The sequence below is a fragment of the Neovison vison genome, chromosome X, assembly GCF_020171115.1.
Source record: "Neovison vison isolate M4711 chromosome X, ASM_NN_V1, whole genome shotgun sequence".
Taxonomy (NCBI): domain Eukaryota; kingdom Metazoa; phylum Chordata; class Mammalia; order Carnivora; family Mustelidae; genus Neogale; species Neogale vison.
The window spans coordinates 103,951,495-103,970,647 of record NC_058105.1 but is presented as its reverse complement, the minus strand read 5'-3'; the positions used below and the strand labels follow the sequence as shown (position 1 = coordinate 103,970,647).

Here is a 19,153-nt window from a genome sequence, read left to right as displayed (position 1 = left end):
TACGAAGGCCCTGAAATGGAAATGGTGATGGCATGTTTAAGTATGGAGGAGACATTTTTTACACCTGTATGACAGGGAGAATGGCAAAAAAGGAGACAAAGTTGGAGTAATAAGACAGGCAGGAACCAAATCATGTAAAATCTTGGGATTTCATTGAAAGGGTAGTGAGCAGCAGGGGTTTGAGAGAATCTCACTTATGCTTTAGGAGCCCTTGGCTTCACAGAAAGAATACCATGTAGGTGGGCAAAGACCAGAAGCAAGGATTAGAGACTGTTCAAGTAACCCAGATGAGAGATCTTTGTGTTATGGACTAGGGTTTCCACAATGCAGATACTGAGTGGTCTGATTAAAGCTGTATTTTCTGAGTAGAACCAAAAGAAATTGAAATGAATTACAAGGATTACAGAGGAGAAAAGAACAATTATGGATGATGTCTAGGTTTTGAACTTAGGTGACAGGGTAATTTACTAATGCCCACAGAGCTGGTTTGGAGCCAAATTATGTAGAGGTGACAATCAGTTAATTCCTGACTAGGGTATGGTAACATTTCACATATCTGTTAGACATCCAAAAGAAGTTGAAGAAGTTGCCAGATATAAACATTGAATATCAGTATTATTTACTTAATCTTTGAAGGTATAGGATATGCAGGACAAGTGGAGTTGTTGTATTTAGAAAAGGGACATTTCTTTGCCATCTTTTACTCTGATATTTGCATTATTTTTGCTTCCATTCCTGGGACAGGTCATGTATGCATACCTATTTCAAAGGGTTACTATTTTTTTTTTTGCTTCTGAGGAACATATTAATTAGCAATAATTCATACTGAACACATTAGGTACAAACCTTATATTTGTTTGACCCTCTACAATGAGCCTCTTATTTATTATATTCTTCTTTAAGTTGAGTCAAAACACTTCTACATTCTCACAGCCTTCTGTTTCCCTTTGCAGCACTTGCTACAATTTTGGTCGCTGAGTACAAGACTAATAAAAAAAAAAATCCTTCCTTATATATAGACTTCTAGATAGCTTTATATAGCTTGTTCCTTCTTCCTGACTTCATTTTGCTTTTTTACACTAGCATATAGCTTATTAATTCAGCAAGAATATACAGGTAATAAATTCTCATAGTTCTGCTTATCTGAAAGTACTTGTATGTCTGAAAATATTTTGTCTTCACTTTTGAATCACAGTTTACAGGACATTTGAAAATTTGCCTAGCATATGAAGATGTTATGTCATTGTATTCCAGTATCTGTTATTGATGAAAAGTCTTCTGTCAACTTTGTCACCCTGTAGGTATTCTGTTTTTGATCCTTAGTAGCTTTTATGACACCTTCCTCACCACTGATGTTCTGAGTTTCATTCAGACTTTGCTAGGTATGACTTGTTTTTATTTATTCCAGTCTCGTTGAGCTTTATTCAACTTGAGGATTCCTATAAACTGAGATTTATTCAATTTTCTTAAATGTCAGTCATTTATATAAAATACTGTCTCTTCCCCCGGCTTTCCACTTTTTCAATCCAGAACTCTTTTCATGCATATATGTGAGTTTTTTATTCCATTCTTTACATATTCCAGTATTTTCAACAAAGCAAAATTATCCTCAATCTCCTTCAATGAATATATTCATTACTCTTCTATGATGAATCCACTATTTAAAAAGCTGTTTGAGTTATTATTTTAATAATTATATTTAAATCTCAAGATGTTTTATTTTTCAAACCTTCCTTTTCACAATTCAAAATGGCCTATTTTTATTGTATGAATTCCACTACATCCTTTTAAAAATCTTTTTGAACATTAAAAAAACTCAATTACTTAAAAAAAATTAAACACTTATTTTAATGTCCTTTGCTGATTGTTCTCTTATCTCTGATTTCCTCAGATGTGCATTCTCCTTTTATTTTTTAGCATCTGTTAATATCATCCATAAAATGAATTTTTCATATCCATTGTAATTTTAGTCTGTGAGCTTATTTTGCTTAGGAGTTCCTGGATTGTGGTGGTACTTTCTTTGTGTAATTTTTTTGGCTGCATTTTCTTGAGCTCTGGGAGATTAATTTTCAAATGCTACAATTATACTTAATAAAAATTACATGTAATTTTCTATTGAGAAATTTTCAAAGCCTTCAGTTTTTCTGTGTCTCTTTCTCTACTTGTACATAGATGGTAAGAATTTAGAAAGAGAACTCTTGACATGTTTTTGGGGAACTATGCCTTCATTGGTAGAATCACCATCTTTGTACAAAACTTCCTGCAAATGCTTTGTTACTCTGGATACAACTACATTTTCAAGGATGAGGGACTCTAATTTGTAATCTACACTGAACAAAATATATCTATCCTTGTTAATAACATAAATCTATGGTACATGCCAAGCTGAGTCCTCTTAACAGTCTATAAAGACATAAAATTTTAAAATGTCCCTTTTCCAGTATTATAGACAGAAAGAGGAAAATTTTTGATTAATTGAGCTCCTATCGTACAACAGGTGTTTTATAAATATTACTATATTTTGTTATCACAAAAGTCCATATTCCCCATTGTACAGATGAGGGAAATCAGGCTGCAAGATATTTATTTACCTGTGAGCATACAGCTAGAAAACAGAGTGGGATTCATATTCTGGACTGTTCATCCCAGGGACTGCTCTTTTTACTAGACCACACAGGTGTTATAAAACATCCTACAGAAAAGTTCCTTATGTTCAGTTTACAATCATTGCTTGATCTTCACTGATCACCCAGTTCTGCAAGTCAACAGGAAGTATAATTAGAACTGTCTTCTATTCCTAACTAGGGCAGGGCCTTCAACTTGCTGAATACTTGGAGAAAAATTTACCTGCTTCATCCCAATCCGTTTTCCCTTTTTAGGGGTCTCTAGGATTTTCTTGAGGACCATCGTTTGGAAATACTCTATTCTGCTTTCGTCTGCATTCTTGTCTGGTCCAGGGCTGCCTCATGGTTCCCTCAAAGTTCCAGACCTTGTCTGAGCTTTATTATTGCCATATACATCTCTGACATAGACATAGTCCCTGAAGTGCACACATTTAAAACTGCTTAGACCATTTTTAAGACTTTATCTCTAAAATACGGAAAATTAATTTCTCATTTTAAACACAACTCTCAAATGTTAAGCACTTTCGAGTACTCCCTGTAATCTGGAATTGTTACTTCTAAGATATGAAAGGCTAACTGAAAATCAGTAAGTCCAAATGAAGTCTAGAACCTACATCTAGAGAAGACGAGGAAGGGAAAATTGGAAGAATGAAGGATGAGACAAATAGAGAAGGGGAACGAGGGGGAGGTAAAGAATACTGAAGTTATGATGACCTGTGCTGTATCAGAGCCACTGTGGGATTATTCCAAACATAGCTTTTGGTTAAGTTATTCACTTGTGGCTGGCTAATCTCTAATGGCCTCACTGTATGATAATTGGGAAAGATGACTCTAACTAGGTAGGTGGACATGTGAAATCAGTTTTTCAATATATATTAGTAACCAGTGGAATAAAAAGATATATCTTGTATCTATCTATCTATCTGTCATTTTTTAGGCCTAATAAAAATTCAAAGCCAAATATAATTATAATATTAAATTGATTGTTCTTCATACATACTGTTATTACTTCTGTTATCATGGATACCCAGAGTTCATATAAAAATATATGCCAAGGGCACCTGGATGTCTCAGTCCTTTAAGCATCTTCTTTTGGCTCAGGTCATGATTTCAGGGTCCTGGGATCAAGCCCCCATTGGACTCCATGCTCAGTGGGATGTCTGCTTCTCCCTCTCCCTCTGCCCATCCCTCTGCCTGTGCTCACACATGCATTCTCTCTTCCTTAGATAGATGATAGATAGATAGATAGATAGATAGATAGATAAAATCTTTTAAAATATATGTATTCCCCACTCCAGGAATCTTCTGAAGTTTGGTACTCACCTTCTGAAATTTGGTTCTCTGTATTTAGTTATAAAATCAAGAAGAAACCGTTTATGGGGAAAACACATCTTAAAATTTTACTATGACTTTAAAAATTTTATGCTGGTTTACATGTCCTAGGTTTATTTTACCAATCATCATTATGTTTTACAAATATGCATTGAGAGCCCTTTATGTATAAGGATGTAATGACATTTTAAGTAGGTGGTTTGTGGAGATTTTTGATCCTGTGTCCATTTAACTATAAAATGTTAATAACTTACCTTACCCAGGTTGTAAAAAAATCTAATCCTGTATATAGGATGTGTCAAGGATATGGGGAAAATTGGAATGGAGAAATTAGTTAGTAGTCAGATAAATCAAAGCAAGGGACTTTTCCTTGAATGATCTATTAAATTCAGTGAAAATATTTTACTTGAACTTTCTTTGTGGTTGCCTTAATCTTTCAATTCATTTTGTATCCACAGGCACAGTCTTTCTCTTAGTGTAAGCTGCAGTGATTTATGACATATTATGTTCATAACATCTAATAGAAAGGATAATAGGCTGAAATGTGCAATCAGCTGGAATAGGACTTCAAATGTAATATAGTCTCAATATATTATATTACTTCTTCCAACTTCTCAGGATATTCAGCTGTTATTAAATCTTAGGGTCCTGAATTTCATCAAAAACAGTGTATTCATGGATTTTCCTAATGTTTTGTAAAAAGAAGTAACAATAATATGTCGTGTATTTTCTCTTGGTTAATAAGCAGCATAACAAAATTATACGCTTATAAAATAAAGCTATGGTATCTAAGGCATATTTTTAAAATACCCCATATTAAATAGAATCAACAATATCACATAAGAAATTCCACAAAGTCCCATCTGAAGGTTGAAACAAATGAAACTGTCATTTACATAGATCAAAAATGATTGAGTATCTGTTGGTTTCATATAATTCAACCTAACATATTAAGAAATCCTTATTTTCCAGCCTTAACGTATTTGTTTTGTGAGAAGCACTATTTTTGCATAATTACATAGCAGTAACCATTCCTCTTCACTTTATGATATCTCAGAATAGGAACAAAAAATGTATTTGTTAGAAAAAATCCTAGGTTTATACCCTATTACAAATAGAGAGCTAGGAAAAACAAATTTATGATTATGAATTGCCTTTTTAAGGAGAAAAATCACCAAATATCCATCCAGTTGTTTGAAAGAACAGTTGTTCCTTTTCCCTTCAGCTTGTAGTATTTCATTAGTCACAGTATTTGATATTTTTCAATCTGCTATTAGTCATAAACTATCTTACTAGGCATCCACTTCTAAAAAGCCTTTTAACCCATTAAGTAGCCAAGTCAGGTACGAGGACTAAACTACTATTCTAAGTCAATAAGATAAGGTTCTTATGCAAGGAGATGTAAGAAGATGTCTCACAAAAGATTTATTATTTACCATGTATACATTAAAAAAGTAAAATTAGCATGGGATGGTCTCAGGAAAGCAATATGTATTTTTGGATTTGACACTGAAATAATGTAAATGTATGATCAATTGACAAATTCACATTGCCAATGTTATGAAAAAAATGATGTGGCAAAACAAATTAAGATGCAGTTTTCATTTCTGATAAAGGGCCTGTTCCCTATGTGCTGTTAATTTATTGTGCTTTTAATCTGAAAAACTAATCACTAGTGTTGTAGAAGCCCAAAGGAGGGGAAACTGCTCACTTTCAGAATGCATATTAGAAGTCTGAAATTGCACCCAAGTTTTGTTTTATTTTTTGTTGTTGTTGTTGTTTTTGTTTTGGGGTTTTTGTTTTGTTTTGTTTTGTTTTTCCGTTTGTTAGTAGGCCTCTCTTATTAGGTAGTAGTTGCAAACACATACATGGGTTTGCCAATAACAACTCACAATTTGTGCAAAGTTGAGTCTTCGAAACTGAGCAAATTTGCTCTCAATTTCCCGCCAGCGCTTGCTGAGCTGAATCTGAGTTGGCTCCACTGCCATTGCGGCCCCATCCTCAGACAAGCCCTCAGCTTGCCTACGCACTGCATTCAGCTCCTCTTTCTTCTTCTGCAATTCACGATCAATTTCCTATTGAGCAAAATCAATACAGGGCCCAGGGCAGTTAGCTAACCACATCAACCAACCTGCAAGCAGCACATACTTCTCTCAGAAATTTCAAAGGCTGTTGTCATTTTATTGTCATGTTCCGTAATTTACAAATATGGAAGCCATCACGGTCATCTTCACCAAGAATCCAAACGCTATTTTCAGTTATCTTTCAAATGCTCAGTTTTAGATATTCTAATTAAGAAAATATTTAAATTCATCTAACATTTTTCTTTCTTCTCAATTCCTCTGGTGTTTTGGGGGCTGACCCAAATTGGACTGACTACTCATTTTTCTTAGGGACCATCCACAGAAAATATAATTTAGAGGACAAGTGGTTATTTATTTTCATTTTAAAGTTTTGAGGAACTCAACAGAGAATGAAGCAAAATAAAAAGTGTAAAATAATAACAGAAAAAACATCTCTGGACAATATGCAAATCAATCTATAGAGATTTGACACTGATGTGTGAAGATGCTCTGATGAAATGAATGTGCTAACATGAGAAAGAAGTCGTCCATATACCGATAAGTCATTTGTTCATCTGGAACAAAGATACACAAAATCAATTACAATTTTACCAGGAAACATATGACATTACTTTTTTTTTTTAATTTCTTTTCCACGTAACAGTATTCATTGTTTTTGCACCACACCCAGTGCTCCATGCAATCCATGCCCTCCCCAATACCCATCACCTGGCTCCCCCAACCTCCCACCCCCCGCCCCTTCAAAACCCTCAGGTTGTTTAATTCATTTTACACTGTCTAAAAATAAAACATTTTATTCATCCCACATTATGTCAGTTTAAAAAACATTTAATACAATAAATGTACCAAAATAAAACACAATACAAGGAAATGCAGCAAATCAGAGAGAACGCTAAAAGAGGCAACAACATCAACAATTTTAAATACGATCCACACATGTTAAGGTAGAGAAATTTAACTGTAGCAATAAAATCTAGTAGTGACATTCTAAAACAACATTACCTTTATTTTCCTTTCATCTCTGGGTTCAGGTAGGCTGGATAATTTTTTTTCAATGTCATCCAAGCATTTCAGGAGATCATCAGCCTGCCTCTTGTACTGATACCACTGGTGAGAAATTTCTAGAGCCTTTTTTCTTCTTTGAGACCTCAAATCCTGTTCATGGTGCAGATATTATTAAAATATCAATATGTATATATATAGAGAGAGAGAGAGAGAAAGAGAGAGAGAGTACACTTCTGGCTGTAGTTATTCACAAATAATGAACCCCTCATCTTCTTGTACCGCTTCACTTAAATTCACTTTTAAGTGCTAAATATACAAACAGATGATGATATTAGGTATTTTTGTGGCAGGACCTATTCACACAAAGCTAAGGAAACTGGACAAATCACTTAAAGTATTTTCTCCTGGCATGTTCAAATTTGTTCAGGAATCTTGTCATATTTAATTGACTAAATGAGTCAACTAAATTATTGTGTAGTCTACATGAAATAGTTTAGTATACGAATATACCTGTATTAACCAAAGACTTGCACAAATTTAATGAGTTTGTACTTGACTTTTAAAATAGATACAAATTTTAAAATTTGTATCTTCAACCTGGGTTCATCAAAAAATTTTAAGTTTACATAACCAAGCAACTACATTCATGGTTTTAGCCATCCCTGTAAAATTTTCATAGGCCATGAATATTTTGTGAATAGAAACATATGATCATCTTAGTTATCATATGAATTGTTTTGAGACATATACATAGAAGTGTGAAAGATATATATCTGTGAATGTACATGAAAATGGCAACTATTATAAAAATGCTCTTTCTTTTCAGGCTTCCATTGCCAACTTTTTCTTATTATATCAAATTGTGTTCCAAATGCAAAATGATGAATTAGTTTAAAAAGAAAAGGGAAGTGCATGGTTTCCAATCGACGTGATGAGATAAATAAGGGCAACTGCTTAATAAATCAACAAAGGGTGGAAATTAATCATCTTGCTCCTTACAAGCACACCCAATGTCTTCCCTGATCAATAGAATTTGTTGTAATGCCATTTTATGATAACACAAGGGAACATAAGAGCTCAGAATACAGCTTTCACTTCTTCAGAACAGTAGTAATTAGGGTTTCATGTACAGATTTAACTGGAGCAAAAGAAAAGAATGAGTATCAAAGAATGGCTGAAATAGTCATTGCTCTTGAAAAGTTCTGACCTTCTTTGAAATATTTCATAAGGACTAGAACTGGAGCCACTTGGCAGTGTTACTAACATAACTAATATGTTACTGAATTTGGTGGTGTAGATTAGTTTGGCAAGTGGAGTAGATTTTCATAATCACTTTTAACACTTATTTGCAAGACTGATCTAAATTTCATTCTCCATTTTGTTCAAAATCAAAGATGTAAAATTTACTGCAGTTTACATTTTTAGTTGAATTTCTAAACCTCCTGTGGAGGTAATAAATGCCTGGGATGAGCCAGATGGAATGCTGCTTTTTTCAAAGGTACTAGGGTAAAGCCACGTGAATGAGCACTGAGCCATGTCTTATTCGTGACACAAGTCACACCTTTGCCAAGAGAAAGGGCTTGTGGTCATAAAATCTCAAACCCCTTTCATTCCCTAAGCACAAGGTGATGCGTAATGTGTGAAGATATTTAGAGACATTATATAGATTTCTTTAGAGAGATGCCAGATAACCATTAAACACTGCTGTTCAGTAGGACACATATCATCATATGGCCACTATAGATGCTTCAGAAAGCCTAGTCACAGTTGGAAGTGTGTGAATTACACAGATTTCTGATTTTCTCAGCGCATTATGGCTTGCTCTTGCACTCCCTCAAGGAAGAGGTCTTTTCTATTTACTGTATTTATCAGCAGTTACCATCAGAACACCTACTGGCCAATTAGACTTTTCTTGTGGATTCCTTGCAGGCACATTATTGTGTAATTACATTCTCAGCAGTGTTTATTTGGTTGTCTGACTATATGGGGAAAGGTTTTATACTCTTATTTGCATATAGAAAGAAGACTTCAACCACCTAGTACGTGGATCTACCCACATAACTACATAGCTCTACAAGAGTGATTTACAATGAAAGGCTTGGCAATTAACAGTATTAGAAAATCAGCCATGCATGCCAATAGGGAACATTGGAAAGCACATTAAAAAATACAAGTTATTTCACAAAACTCTACATAAGTCCAGGGTCATGTCAAGAAATTCCTAAATATTTTTATAGTAAAGCCAACACTACTCTGTCCTTCCTGCACACATCCAGATGAGTCACATGAGTGTTTGAGGCTATCCACTACTGCTGGTTAATACGAGACTACCAGTTCTTCTTCAAGGACATTATTTTTGAGAATTCCTGTATAAATGAATTTAGACACTGTAGACGATTAGTTAGTTGCAAAGAGTGACTCGCTTAAAGGTAAAATGAAGTTAATTGAAGAAAAAATTAAGTAGAATCTCAGGTCTTATTAAACAAATACTAGATTACAAAAAAACTGGACCTATTTTACATAATTTCAATCAAATATAGGCAGCAGAAAACCCACAAAAATATGAATTGGTTATTCTGGCAGTTAAACAGGTCTTTTAAGACAAACATAAAAATAATATAAAAATAAGCTACATTAGAAAATTAAATGTATAAACACTATGAATAATGTACTGTAGTATTTCCCAAACACTACTCAGAAAAATTTGTCTCAGGCAAAAAACACATTTTCTTTTAAGCAACACTTCTTTCAAAATCAAAGAGACCACTCCAAAATGTTAAATAAAGCACATAACTGAACAGGAAGAAAAATATATTTTTTGGTGACTAAGATTCTTAAGCAGATTTTATTTATGCACAATATATTTTATCCTACATAAGAAAAAAAAAACCACAGGCAAGGTATATTATAATTTTAGCTCTAATACCTTGAGAGCATTATGTTTTGTCTGTAACAGCTGTTGTTTTATCTTTATTTCCTCTCGCTTTCTCTCATCTGTGATTCTTTGTTGTAAGTTGTCTCCTCTTTGCAACAATTCTTTTACAGTACCCTCATTGTCTTCACTCTGATTAAAAACAACAAGTACAGTCTTCATTTTGGTTTTTAAAAAGCTGTACATCGTTAACAAGAGATAATAAAACATGTTATTTAAACACACACAAAAATCCAATTTAAGACTTGCCAGGAAAGTTATTCTAAGATACTATGCTCATAGTTTTGCTTTTGTATGGTTTACTTGAGCTTTGAAAAGACAGATTTAGGAAGGATGCCAACCAGCTCAAAAGGGTACACCTGGTAGTGGGCGATACGTAGGAAGATAGGATTGTAAGGTAGTTCGTCATTTCACACAAGGCACCAATTGGTGTGAAGCATTCTTCTGGCTTTGATTTTTGGTAGGTTTCCAGAAATTAAAGTTTGGAAAACTGAACTAAATGTGTCATCTATAATGTCAACCAACCCATGCAGAAATATGGATGTGGAAAAGTGTCAGATGGCTACGATTCTTAACGTTTTAACACACTCACTCTTAAGTGAACATATTTCAAATGTACACTTATTTCAAATCATCTACTTTAAATAATCTCTATGTCCAAATTAGGACAAATATTAGGGCATTAGTAAAAAATGATGTACTCAATGGCTACTGAATATTTCAAGTAATTTAAAAAAATACACCATACATGCATGTTGTTTTTAAATAAATGCAATCCAGTAAGTATTAAAATATAGATCAGGAAAATTCCTTGAAAATGTTTTTCACTGCACATTTAGTTTTTAAACTCCAAGAATAATATTTTCATTCACTTCAAAAGAAAACTATTTGAATAAATGCCCATCTAATATGGTAGCATATGTGACCATGTGGTTTTTCACTTCAAGCTTCATATCTTTCTTTCAGCTCAGTGTATGAAAAACTTTCTTTTGAGGAGGCTCACCTTGAATGGTACAAGGTACTCTGATGACTTAAGAATAACAAATATGAAAAGTCACATATATGTGTATTTGTGTATAATCATCCATAGTAATCAGATGCTACCTATCTAAATCAGCAGTCCATATTTAAACTGCTACACGCAACTGAAGAAGTATTTATTTTTTTCAGAGGAATGACGTTTTATCTGAGATTTGTCAATTATTAGTGTAATAAAATAATATAACACAGACATATGTTTATAATCTATGAAAGACCTTAACTTATTTTTAAAAGTCTTTCCCTTTTAGTCTTTCCTTTGCTGGGGCTGAGGACAAAAGAAATAAACAACATCAGCAAAACCCACTTCATTTCTTCCCCCCAAGCAGGTAAGTGTTAGCCATAGGGCAGAGTTGATGAACAGCCCAAGAGGTAAAGAGTACTCTTTTTCACTTCAGTGCCCTCTGTTTTCTTCTTTGGCATGAAGGAGAGGTAGTTTTACCTCAGCATCTTGGAAAGCATCTTCTCGACTTTCACTGAGCTGAGTTGGCAAGGCCACCAAACCCCATACATGGGGAGTACTGACTCAGGCAGCTCTAGAAGTCAGAACTGTTACCAATGCGAACTAAGATTGGTGGAAAATAGTTTTCCTATTGTTTCACATGCCAACTATCTAAAATTCATATATTGCCTTTTAATGCCATTTTAAAGCATTGTCTCAGAAGTTCCTAACATTGATACATGTCTGGGAAATCCCAAGCATAATATATGTAGAGGTTAAGAAGGCCATATTGGTGATGGCTGTGGAGAGGGAAAAGGAATTTGTGACCAGGATGTGGAAGGAGAAAAAAGTCAGTGAAAAGAGGTGTGATGCACAAATATTCAAGCCAGAGAGAAATGTAACAGACATTTTGAAATTAATCAAGGTTGGAGGAGAATGTTATGAGTTTGGGAACAGCCCACATGGTTATATTTCTTTACTCCCATGAAATAAGCAGCATGGATTTATACACATTTTAGACATCTATTGTACTATTTAATCAACTTTTTGTGAAAACCACTTTGTGGTAAACTTTAATAAGTAATTTTTGTATTGTGTCTAATACCCCTCCTCTGAAATAAACATTCTACTACCAAAATCATGACTGACACAAATATCATCCATCCTTGATGGCTGAGTTTCTTACTAAATTTCCAGTTTATTTTTTAATTTAACTCTTTTCCCCCCATTACATTTTGTCCTCTGAGTTTGAAATAGCACAGGTCAGAGAAAAACTGTGGAACTACTTACTAGGATCTGCAAGTGCTCCCATGTGACCATACCATAGTAATTTGGCATCCATAATAAATGTTCAACCAGAATACTTTGCATTTGTAATAAATTATTAGAATCATGAAATGTGCAAGGTATGCAATGAGAACTTAGTTGGAGACTTGAGTTATCTAATTTCTTTCCAAATATTTATTCATTTCCATTCCTAGTTCATTCACACTTTTATCACAACCAATTTACCATATCTTTATTGAAGTCTTCCTCTTTCAGATTCACCCCCTGCTGAATTTCAGCCTCCAGTGGTTCAAGCAATTTTTGTATATCTGAGTTAAACTGCTCCAATTCCTTCAAAGGAATGGAGGCCTAAAAAAAAAGATAGTGCTAATTTAAATCAAAATTACTTTTTATTAGAAACATAAACCCCCAAAATTACATTTGTTCAACCTCCTGTTGCTAAAATAATGGCATGCATTATGTTCTCATATTATATTTTATGAAAGCTTTGAAATACAACTGGGAAAGTACCTGAGGATGCAAATAAAGACAAACATTTAACATCATCAGAGCTGAGCATACATACAAGATAATGCAATTCATCATTCTCTTTTTTCAACAGAAGTTCATTTCCGTATATTTGAACTAATTGTTAATATTCTAAAGTTGAATTTGATCTTATTTAAAATATTCTGATATAAGTACCATTTGTGTAAATGTTTCTTATCAGAAATTGCCTCATTCATCAAGTAACAGTAACCTCATGAAGAAAAGCAGAAATGTCTCCTTACCCTCAGAAAAACTATATGGCAATCTGCTCCAATATTTTAAATGACATTTTCAACATGGAAAATTTGATAGGCATGCTCTCATAAGACAAACAATGCCATGAGCTTGCCTTAGGACTACTTTCTTTGATAGCACAAAAAAATTCAAATGAATGAACCCAGAACATTTCACATAAAAATCTGAATATTTATTTTCCAACTTCATAAACATAACAGTTTCTTGGATTTTGAAATTTGTAATGACCATAGTCTCAAAACATTTTTAAAACCCTTTTTTCTAAAGAAACGACTTGAAGAGGAGTGATGATTAAAAATACATTGGAAATCAAATATATATATATTCAAAGGAGTAGGTAAGATTTAATCATCAAAGTTCAAACAGTTAATAAAATAAATGTGCTATTGATCTTTACCCTGTATCCAATTTCTTTGCATTAAAACACTAAAAAATATTTTATATGTGATAGCTTCTGAAAACTCATAGATGACATATAGAAATCATATTTTCTTACAGAGCTAAACATTTGCCCATTCGTAAAACCAATTCAGGAATGACCCCCGGTGTCTTACACCAGGACAACGGCATGCATCAGGACTGGTCCCCACCTACTGTTCCCCATCACATTCCCAGTAATAATCTTACTCTTTCTTTATTGACTGGCATCTCCTAGAGGACAATAAAGATAAGTGTTCAAGGAAAAACCAAATATCTACTCATGAAGAAGTGAATAATCAAATGCTATTCACAAGAACATGATTTGTGCACACAACATGAATAGACACTTATCTGTTAGGCACTTTTACACACACCAGGAAGGATTTATGGGTTCTTTTTAAAAAGTGACTTATTTTCAGTATTGTTTTTAAATCCTAATGAACATTTGCAATTTGAAATGTCATAGTCGGTTCTTGAACCAGTACAGAATGGGAGTATTATAGATATGCTTATGGGATGTTTCTACTGCCATATTATAAACATACCTTTACACTTTTAAAACATATTTCTGAGAAGTATTATAAAAGCAAAAAGATGAACTTTTCAAATCATAACTAAACAATATGAATTTGATACTATTGAATTGTTCACATTTGCTAATACTTAATTAGAGCAAATGCATTGTTCTACATAATTATGTGAAAATACAATGGTAGTTATTTTTAAAATAACTTTTACTGAGTGTTTGGGTGTCAAAATAACAAGGGTCCATTTGCAGGAAGATTTATCTATTTTAGTTGTATGCATGCTCCCTCTCTAGCTCACCCTATCTCCCCATAATCAAATATAGGGAGTAGTTTCAAAGGCTGAGAACTTGGGCCTCCGTGCATCTTCCTCAATACTCCTTGCCTGATGCGTTTTATTACCTTCCCAAATTTAACTCTAACTTTCAAAGTATCTCCCAGATATTCATCTTCAGCTGAATTTTTTAATTCAACTTAGACTCTCCAATAGCCACCTGATTCTTACTTAGAGTTCAACATGTCTAGAAGTAAGCTCATTATCTTCCTCCCCACCTGCTTGGCACACCAGCTTCCCCAGTTTTGTAAATAGAAGACCATTCATCCAGGCTTAAAATGTGAGTCATATCATTTTCAACACTTCACTCTAATATCTAATCAAGTCAAATCATTGTGAATTCATTCACCTTGATCAACTTGCTTTCTATTCCCAGAGATACCACCTTTGTAGTCCTTACACAGGAGTTAAGGCAATAAACTCCTTATGGGGTTATAATCTCCTCACATGACCAGTTCCATCCTGTGCACAATGATCAGGTCAATATATGCCAAAATATGGCTTTCATTAAGGTATTTCTCTATTCAAGAAGTACAAGTAGAATAACATGATAGTTAAGGCTTTCCCTAATATTGCCCCAAGGATCTTTCTAGCCTTATTTAAGTGCTCTTAATATCAACCTTTCTTACAGACCTATTGGTGAACTCTGGGTACTTCCCTGATTTTTGGTCCTTAGAATGTTTTGTTGTTGTTGTTGTTATTGTTGTTTGTTTTTTTAATCTTCTGGTGAAGAGCCTAAGCTCCTGCATGAGAATGTCAAGATTGAATCTGGGCTCCACCATTTAGTAGCTGGGGGATCTTGGACAAGTTATGTGTCCTTGAGCTCCAGTTTCTTTATTTGTAACATGAAAATAAGAAAGGTCTCTACCTCACAGTGCTGTTAGGAGGGTCAAATGTAGTTAGAATGTTGTCTGAGACACAATAAATGCTCAGTAAATATAGGTTATCATTTTTTCCCTAAATCCTATGTATCCATATGACATATGATAAATGCTCGACAAGTATTGACTCAAAATCGTACCCATCTATTGACTCCATTAAAAGATCTTCTTTTGAAAACATAGGGCTTATGAAGGATAAAATAAATGCTTATTGACTGAGTATTTCTATTTACCAAGGTAACTGACAAAATCTTTAAATTCCAAAGGTGAGCATGGAGAAAATGAGACTTAGTTTGGTAACACTGTATCATTCTGAACAACAAAATTTGTTGATTAATTAATCTAGATCATTGCAGAGGGTAGTTTCAAAGAGAATGCCAAAGTGTTTTATATTTGTTCTTCTCTGTGCAGTATTTTCATCAGGAATTATTTGGAGACACAAAAAGCATGCACAAAGACATGCAATGAAAAGGATGAGTTCCATGAGCACCCCATGAAGATAAGGAATTTGTCGATCTTGTTCAACCTAGAGTCATTCCTGGTACATAGTAGGCTCTCATAAATAAATACTGCCCAACAAACTAAGTAAATGAATGACCAATCATGGGGTAGTAGAATAAACAATTCAAGGAGTTCTTGAATCGTCTGGAATTTTAAATAACCCAATTTTTGTTGTATAAAATCGAAAAGACCTGATTGGCCAAATGCTAGTAATAATGATGCCATAAAGTACAAAAACAATATAAGCAGATACAAATAGCTTTTAGGAAATACTACTACAAAATGAATTAGTAATCAATCAAACAAGATAATGCAAACTTAGATTTTATTAGTAGTATATGTAGGGTCTGGATTTCCTGATCAAAGATTGCCCTCCATTTATTAAAAATGCCATTATACAGATTAGGGATTTGAATTATTCTGTGTGGTTCCAAAGTAAATTACTTGAATCAATGGGTAGAAATTAGCTGGAGCCTGAATTTTAGTTTAATACAGGAACAATTTATTAGTGCCATAAATGCTTTTTTTCCTTTTTAAAAGCACTAATTTTAAAGTAGTAAGTAACCCATTGCTGAAAATATACAAGCAGAGGCAGAATGATGGGTATGTTAGACACTTTTCACATGAATACCTCCCTAAAATTTTATCAACTTATAGTAAATCTCTCCTCTAAATTCAAAGGGTTTTGTTCATCTATAGCAATGCAGCTAAATAGAAATATAATGCAAGTCATATAGGTATTCTGAAGTGTTCCAGATGCTATACTAAAAAGTAAAAAGAAATGGGTGAAATTAATTATAATAGATTTTATTTACCTAATTTCACAAAATGTCATGTAAGCCTACAATTGACGTAAAATTAACAAGATAATTTATATTTACTTTCTCCTATTAAGACTTCAAAAACCACTATGTATTTTATGCTTCCAACAATTCTTAATTCGGAGTAGCCACATTTTAAGTGTTCAGTAGCCATATGTGGTTTATGGTTACCTTTTCACACAGTACAGATGAGTAGCAATTATTATAACTATTACTTTGAAGAGAACAAATAGCTCATTACTAGTTTGCAATCTATCACGAGTAATGTCTTACTAATGAGAGTCAAGATGCTAATGTTTTAGTTAATAAATTTTAGTGGATTTAGACAATTCTTATAATGTCTATCTCATTCACTTGCTTTCAGATATGTTCTCTGAGAGGAATTTTCCAGAAGCCTTCTGTGGATAGAAAAACTTATGGGAATGGGTTCCACATGTTCTATCAGGAGTCTCTATTCCTCATTTAATGTGTACAGTACCCTACACTGTACTTCAGTATCTCTTACATATTTGAATATAATATTATTTCACTTTCATCAGTTTATACTTTGTCTCACCAGTAGATTTTTTTAATCCCTGAAGTTCAGAACATATCTTACATACTCTATTCTATAGCTATTATAACTCCGTTTTTTCTATAGAAAAGATACTTACTATACCAACTAGTAGTTTTAGAACATCCAATATATTAATCAAATGAACCAGTAACCAGTTTTGTAACCAAAATAACCATAAGTACTCAACCCAATTATTTTGGCTACACTATTGGTCAGATCAAACCAGCCATTTGACATCTGTATGATTAATACTCATTGTTCAAATACAAGGATTTGGGAAAATTTAAATGCTTCTTTAAGAGTTCACTGGTCATAACACTCCTAATGAAGGTAATCCCCTGACCAATTATTTTTATATATAATTCTTTGGTCTTTGTTGTCTTTGTAATTTATATTTATTATATAAAAGCTCATCAGAGAAATGCACAATAAGCAACCTTCCATAACAGCTCACTTGTGAGTCACCAAAGTTTAAAACATATAAAGTATATAATGCTTTTTTAAATTCAGAATTATGATAAATTATTTAAAGAAATTGAAAACAATGTGGATATCATCTTAATTATTAAGGAAATTTCTTCTATTGAATTCAAAGAAAATATATGACTACAAAAGAACTGGAATCACAATTAAATCACACAATGTTAGACATGCACACAAGATAGTTTTTAGAATACACAGAAAATAATCAAACAAAGATTATAATATTGTAGGGAAGAGTATAAACCAGGCATGAGTTTTGCACAATTTAATTTTTTACTTACCTTTTCATCTTAATGGCTTTAACATGACTGTGTAGTCATACCAAATACAAATAAAGTAAAACATAGGAAAGTTTAATAAACAGATAAACGGACACAAAAGAAAGAAGAGACAGAGAAACTGAGAAAGACAACACTTTGTTTTCCTTGATTTTTAATGTTTCAGATTGCTTAACAGCTATTAATTGTGCTTTGCTGTATGATTTAGGATTAATGAAATTTAAGGCTTTGTTAAAGTCTTAGCATTAAAGGTGATTTATATAACAAGTTAACAAACAATAACAGACTGAAAAAGGCAAAATCAATTACAAATTGATTCACTGTAAATTGGAAGCATTGGAATTACTCAAATACACTTAATAATTTTTAAATTGTAACCTTACTTTTAGTTAAATATTACTACTAACGTGCACAGATACACTAACAAAATAATGACTGTGTTTACACAGACAGCAAAGTCAACATTTGTTAATATGGACTATGTAATCTTAATAAATGTGATAAATGGTCACTACATTCAAATTACACTAATATCTAAATTGCAAATAAATAATCTAAGTGCTACAGATCAGTTTAAAAATGCTTCAAATCAATCAGTCTTCTCTTTCCACTCTGCAGTTTTGAAAATTTATTTATCATTACAATGCTGGTTTTAAAAAAATAATTCATAGAAACCAAAAGGAATAAAGTTTCAAGGACCAGTAACATCCTGTATACAGAAAAGACATACTACTAATATGTTATGAAGAGCTATTTCAAATCCAAATATCTGGACAGGGAAGAAAACTTACAAAGAAAAATACTCATATTAAAAAGATCTAACTAGAATGAAGATAATCACATAGTTTATAGATTCATTCACTCACTTATTTTAAATTCATAAGAGCAAACTCCAAACAAAATAAGAAATTATATTAAAGAAATAAAGCAAATTGACTTAGAAGAGTGACATTATATTGGTTGGATTCTTTTACTAATTAGGTAAGGTACTGGGTTATCTTTGATGCTTTGAGGATGAGAATGTAAAATATGGTAACTCCCAAATTTGTGGAGTTAATTAAGGAAAGTTACCCAGTACATTGGCTTTTGAATTGATGAGATTAATCTCATGGTCATACTTTTCAGAATTAGGTAGAAAATATATTGATTGGTTAAGAGATATTGGTGGCTCAAGAACCAGCCCACTGCCTGCTTTTTTGTTAAATATAACTTGGAGTATTTCTCTACCTCATGATTAAGTAATTTCCAGAAGTAGTAGTAGCTGAAATAGGAGAAGAAAGGATTGCACTGTAAAAATATATGAAGGAAACAAATGAATTAAAAGCAAAA

General features: G+C 33.0%; 1 protein-coding gene across 7 annotated transcripts in view; it reads right to left on the bottom strand.

Moving 5' to 3' along the window:
• DMD (dystrophin) overlaps positions 1-19,153 on the bottom strand; it is a 1,990,807-nt gene that overhangs the window by 1,220,415 nt on the left and 751,239 nt on the right. For 6 of the 7 annotated variants that reach the window (XM_044235639.1, XM_044235638.1, XM_044235634.1 and 3 more), the window contains 4 exons: positions 12,469-12,591; positions 9,972-10,109; positions 7,043-7,195; positions 5,849-6,031 (listed from right to left, as the gene is read on the bottom strand). In XM_044235639.1, coding sequence (XP_044091574.1) covers positions 5,849-6,031; positions 7,043-7,195; positions 9,972-10,109; positions 12,469-12,591 — 597 coding nt within the window. The remainder of the gene's footprint in view (positions 1-5,848; positions 6,032-7,042; positions 7,196-9,971; positions 10,110-12,468; positions 12,592-19,153) is intronic. The other variant, XM_044235637.1, reaches the window with a different exon arrangement.